We start from the raw sequence: 6000 nt of genomic DNA on the forward strand, positions 1-6000 counted from the left end.
TGTTAAGTCACACTGATCAGGAAAGATTTTGTTGATTCTGGAAGAAGCTGGAACAGTTTTGGTGTCTTAAAAAGGAGATAGCTACTTGGATCTTAACAGTTGAAAGCTCATGAATATTTTCTTTCTTTCTTTTAAAAGGTTTATTATTATTTGACAGAGAGAGAGCGATCACAAGTAGGTAGAGAGGAAGGTAGAGAGAGAGGAGGAAGCAGGCTCCCCACTGAGCAGAGAGCCCAATGCGGGGCTCGATCCCAGGACCTTGAGATCATGACCTGAGCTGAACGCAGAGGCTCAACCCACTGAGCCACCCAGGCACCCCTCATGAGTATTTTCTATCAAGTTCTGTCCTCTAGCCTGATGAATGAGCTTTTTAAAATATTATTTAAATTATCTAGCATTAATTGAACTACTGAAATGTGAAATGAACAGAGAATATGATCTGTCTCCTCCTTATCAGGCTTAAAAAATTGTATTTCACAAGTCCCAGATGAACAAGCATAAGAGAGAATGGTGAAGAGGTTAGGTTTGATCACTGTCCACATTGAGCTCTATTAGTGGGTCAGGTATTATGAGACATCTTTCTGTGTAGGTTTGTTTGGAGAAGTACATGGCTTTTGAAAAGTACATGGTATCTACCCCCAGCTCTTGCTAACTGTGCTTATTTACGAGCATGGTGGACTAGAGTGCGTATGAGGAAAGGGGGAGAATTTTCTGAGTCTGATTTAAGATCTGTCATGTTGTACTCTTAGGAAGGTGATTTATACATCACCAGTTCTAAGAGTGAAAAAATCTTTTGTTTTCTCAAAGAAATTATTAAATACTCATCTCAGAAGTTTTTTTTATCTCTAGAGGTTAAACTGATGGTAGCATGAAAAATAGTGTCTGGTTTAAATTTCTTTGAAGTCCTTTTGTAAATATTAACATCTGCAGGGGTGACTATTGAGAAGGCTACCCAAGGGACAGAGGTATGCTAGTGAGGAGAAACTTCTGAACAAATTGCCTCAGAAAATAAGCTTTTTGACCTGAAGGGAATTGTCAAAAAAAAAAAAAAAAAAAGATGCCTGTGGGAACTGAAGTGACTGCTTATGTTCACGATGTATCTAAGTGCGTGTCAGACTCAGTGCCCAGTTGTGTTGATGACCATGGTGTATTTATTCCGTTTGTGTGTAATACTACACTTGTTTTGGCTAAGATCATGAATACAAACAGCCTTTTAGAGAAGTCTCCCTGATACTTAAGACTCAGTTGAATCATCAAGGCTGCTCTCAGCAGTTACATAACCTCCTGAGTTATGAGCTATCTCTGGAGGAGGTTTCAGTAGCTAAATATATTCTCTAGTCAGTAGGAGTTCTATTAAATTGTCTTGGTATTTTCAGACTCGAAATGCCTCACAACAAAAAAATTATTTGCACCTAAGTGCTATACTGCTGGAATCCTCTTCTTTAGGGGTGTATTTTTAAACTATAAAAGGATATAAAAAAACAATTAAAACAGAGTAATGTCTGTTTTCCTTTCTGCTTTGTAGGAATTTATTCGAGAACAAGTGGAGGTAAGCCTTTCTCTTATTTTGGGGTTTCACAGAGAGACCCTACACACAAAGGCTCTGTTGTCCCATTTCCCTTTCGCATTAATGAAGAATGTGTTTATGCATTAGCTACTCCAGACCACAGGAGCCATCCAAGGGACTTTGCCACTAACTGTCCAGAAGGTGTTGGCATCCCAAGCCTGCCACGGTAAGACTCAGCACGCCAGCTAGTGAGCGCTTCTGTATGCTAAGCACTGGCAGGGGTATGACCGTTAGGAAAGAAGTAGAAGGCACAGTTACTACTCATTTCTTGGAGGGTACAGTTTGGATCAAGAAAGTGTATACACTAAAAGTGAACACTAAAAAATTGCTTTTACAAAGCAAAATACCAACACATACATTTGACCATAATTCTGACTGACATATATGAGTAGAAGAGTAACTCATGGAGGAGATGGATTTTGAGTCAAGCTTTGAATGAGCTGAGTGACGTGGATTCCTAGGATAGAAGGGAAAGTTTACCACAAGAGGTAGAAATAGCCCGTGCACAGACCGAAAGGCAGAAACAGATTAGTTATATGAGGAGCAGCAGAGAATACCAAGGACACCAAGAAATTAGGCTGGTAAGAAAGATCAGAGGCCTACAAAAAAATTTATGACTATTGTATAATTGTATAATTATTGTATTGTATAATTATTTGTTTAATGTTTGTCTCTCACCTGTTAGACCCATTAGATCATAAGCCTGTGAGGGCAGAGACCATCTCATTCACTGCCTGGCAGAGGTCCTGCTACAAAGTATATACTTACAAATATTTGTATACTTGTAGAGAATTAATGTATGCATAAAGGCAGGTTCTGGCCACATGAGAGTTTAGATCAGGAAGATGATTACGGAAATAGAAAAAAGCAAATAAAATGGACATTGTAGGGAATAATCAGAGATCTTGGTGATAGATTGGCTAAAAGATGACCTCGATTTCACAGCCTGTAAAAATATTGCCCTTGCCTCTTGAGGAAAACTCAGAAAGCAAAATCCTAGCAAGTTAAGGAATGCCTCCTAGAGGGATTAGAAAGACAATGATTCCATAGGGAAAAGCTGAGACATAGGTTGGTCCTGAAGCCTTAGTTTCATCCACGGTCAGTAAGTGCCAATTTCAGGCAGTCTTAAAGTCTCATGAAAAAGTCTAAGAAACCTTTTACTTTCCCAGATATTTGGCTCTGGCCCAGGGTCAGGATTGGTTTCCCACTATACATACCATAACCTTCTTGTTTCTGTCTTTCGTTTAGGGGCCGTTAAGTTTAATGATGGGCTGAGCCCAGAGGAGAGCTGTCGCCTTATTGAAGGCCTGTCCCGGTGCCAGCTGCCATTCCAGTGTGCTCATGGGAGGCCTTCTATGCTGCCGCTGGCTGACATAGAGCACTTGGAACAGGAAAGACAGGTACAGTGATGACCGACAGGAGAGGAGGGAGCAAAGTTTATCTTCTCTTTCCAGTCTAGCTCCTATTAGCCAAATGTAATCTACCTTAATCCTTTCCAAAATACCAGAGTTTTATAAAGTATGCATTGAAAGTTTATTTATATACAATTTCACCATTTCATCTTCTACTTCAAATTCAACACGGAGCCTAGGCTACACTGTCAGATTATACACATGATGCCTTTGTATTGTATAAGCTTCACACATGTTCAGACTAACATAGCCTGAACATCTGTTGTCTCCTGGCTCTCGGTTTGATAAGATGTAGAAGTTTGCTGTGGGGCTCCAGAAAGTTGATAGAAACACAGCAAATCCCCTGCTAGCAAATACAGTCTATAAACAGCCACTTGCTTGATGGTATGTGCTGTAAGTGGGGCCCTTGCTGGAAATGGTAGCCATCTCTGAGGATCTCTAGAGTTATGATTTGGGGATCATTAGGCAGGAAACCAAGCTTAGGAGATTTTCACATTATGGTTTGGCCTTGATTACTCAACAACCCAGGAACAATGATGTGTGGGTAATGCAATAAAGCCCCAGAGTGGTTTAAATTAAAGAATATTTTCTGTTCTCACTATAATCTTAAATGAAACAGAACATGAGAGCATAATAGGAATGTCCATGTTGCTGCTTTCCAAAATCTCTTTTGCTTGCCTCTCTTATAAGGGCTAGAGAGTCTTCCTTACATGGAGTTTTCTGGTACTTTTGTTTTCTGATACTCCAGTAGACTTTACTCCATTAAACTTACTGTTTCTGGGGCGCCTGGGTGGCTCAGTGGGTTAGGCCGCTGCCTTCGGCTCAGGTCATGATCCCAGGTCCTGGGTTCGAGCCCCACATCGGGCTTTCTGCTCAGCAGGGAGCCTGCTTCCTCCTCTCTCTCTCTGCCTGCCTCTCTGCCTACTTGTGATTTCTCTCTGTCAAATAAATAAAATCTTTAAAAAAAAAAAAAAAAAAAACTTACTGTTTCACATGACAATGAAAAAAGGTTTTGTCCTCATTCCTGAAGAGATGAGAATCTAGTTAGAGTTTGTAGTCCCACTTATCCTAAGGAAATCTCTCCTCTTTTCTGAATCCAGAAATTAACCATAATTAGGAAATAACCATAATTAGGAAATTTTTATATGCTCCTTGGCTTTTTGTGATACATATGGGAGTTATTCTGTTTCTTCCCACAGATTAAACCCAATCTCGCTAAACTTCGCAAAATGGCCCAGGCCTGGCACCGCTTTGGAAAAGCAGAAAGATGTGATAATGCAAGGCAAAGCCTGGAGGCATCCATGCCTCCTTGTGAGCCACCTTGAGAACAGAACTACTTATCTATAAGGAACCAAAGGGACGCTAACTCTATGCCCCTGAGCAGAGAGCATGAGCTGCAGGTACCAGCAGAGGCCTGAGTTGGCCGGTGCCCCCAGGCAACATGATGGGCCAGTCTTGAGCAGATGAGCCCTCCAGCTAAAGCTAAAGGCTGTGTCCCTGCAGCCCTGGACACAGGAGGTTGCCCTATAATATCTACTTTATATAACTTATTTAAAGATAAAATTTAATGATTAATTGGTTCATTTGTGGGGGTTTTTTTATGGGGGGGGTAGAAGTGGTTTGGTTCTGTGTTGCAATTTTTTCTAGCCTCACAGTTGGCATTGATGTGATTTGCCTGATGTTGAACTCCCCAGGATCCAGTCTGCCTTCCTACACAGCCCATAGCCACGCTCCATTGGTCCCAGCCTTCCTCCCAATCTTCTTCACTTCCTGCTGCTGCTGGCTTTACATTCTAAATCTCAGACTTAAAGAGCTTCTCTACACTCAATAAAAACATCCCCTGCAGTCTTCCATCAGGCCTATAGTTAGATTATTTTAGGGATTAAAAACTATTGGTAGAGAGAAACAAGGACAAGGATAGAGTAGAGAAAATTTGAAGTCCCGTCCTGGTTTTTTGTCTTATTGCCTCTTTAAAATCTCATTCAGAGTCTGATACTGTCCATATCCCAATTGGTAAAATGGTGAGAGTACTATGAACTTGTTTTTTAAAATATCATTTTTTGTGGGTATTTTAAAAATATCTCTCTTTATGTGAAAGCAATTTTCATATCAAAATGCAGCATTCATTCTTTCAACCTAACCAGGTATGTTCTTTGCATTTTTTCAGGAGACAGTGGTTCTTTTGATCCCTTTCAAGTCCTGTCTTGGTTTTATTACAGTATGCCTATCTAATGACTCATAATTTCACTTGGGACCAGAACTGATCTTTGCACAAATGCTTGTTATACGACCCTTAAGCTGTATTTCCTCTACCTTTTTAAAAAGTTTGATATCTGGTTAGTAAGATTCAGTAGACTAAAGCTTTGTAGAAGGACAAAAAGAAAAGCACAAAGCCAGCTGGCAATGTTTATTGCAACTGGGATACTGTACAATGAGAAAGATGTTGCAGTGAGAATTTCCACTTTTGTATTTTGCAGCTTGCTTAAATTGGCCTTTGTATCAGTAGAATGATTTTTCTCTTTTTTAATACAGGAAACAAATTTGTGCTCATGGAAGAAAAGTTTGTTTGCCAGTAGCCCTGCAGTGAATCTTACAGGAGCAATGAAGTATTGCATTCATTAGTGTGTGTCTCAGAGAAGGTTCAGGAAAAGCCTTCACTGGTTTTCAAGGGGATCCTTGTAGAATTACGTAATTGGAACCCTGAAGAATAGGCACCACTGTCTAAAAATGGTCTTTATTCTTCTAAATACATATAAACGGTTTCATAGACTGGGAGACATGACCTTAGAAAGGAGGGTGTTTTCAGGGGATTTGCAAGGCTCTCAGGGACTCTGCCTCCAGGCCCAGTGGGGTGCTGTGGCCTCGGGACCTCAGCCTCCACTCTCCAGAGCTATACGGAGGCCAGCTGTCCTGGGAGTTTAAAAACTTTTTGAGGTTAGACCAATGTGTGGTATTAAAATAAGTATTAGGATACCTCTTATATTAGGATGATGGTGTACAGTTTCAAAATGTTTTGCTATA

General features: G+C 40.5%; 1 protein-coding gene across 7 annotated transcripts in view; it reads left to right on the forward strand.

Annotated features, from left to right (window-relative positions):
• The window catches only part of MLH3 (mutL homolog 3), a 28003-nt gene extending 23443 nt beyond the window's left edge, over positions 1-4560 (forward strand). For all 7 annotated transcript variants that reach the window (XM_047737150.1, XM_047737149.1, XM_047737144.1 and 4 more), the window contains 4 exons: positions 1526-1549; positions 1655-1733; positions 2816-2967; positions 4179-4560. In XM_047737150.1, coding sequence (XP_047593106.1) covers positions 1526-1549; positions 1655-1733; positions 2816-2967; positions 4179-4304 — 381 coding nt within the window. In that variant the 3' untranslated portion in view covers positions 4305-4560. The remainder of the gene's footprint in view (positions 1-1525; positions 1550-1654; positions 1734-2815; positions 2968-4178) is intronic.
• The last annotated feature ends 1440 nt before the right edge of the window (positions 4561-6000 follow it).

Source organism: Lutra lutra, chromosome 7 (genome assembly GCF_902655055.1).
Source record: "Lutra lutra chromosome 7, mLutLut1.2, whole genome shotgun sequence".
Classification (NCBI taxonomy): domain Eukaryota; kingdom Metazoa; phylum Chordata; class Mammalia; order Carnivora; family Mustelidae; genus Lutra; species Lutra lutra.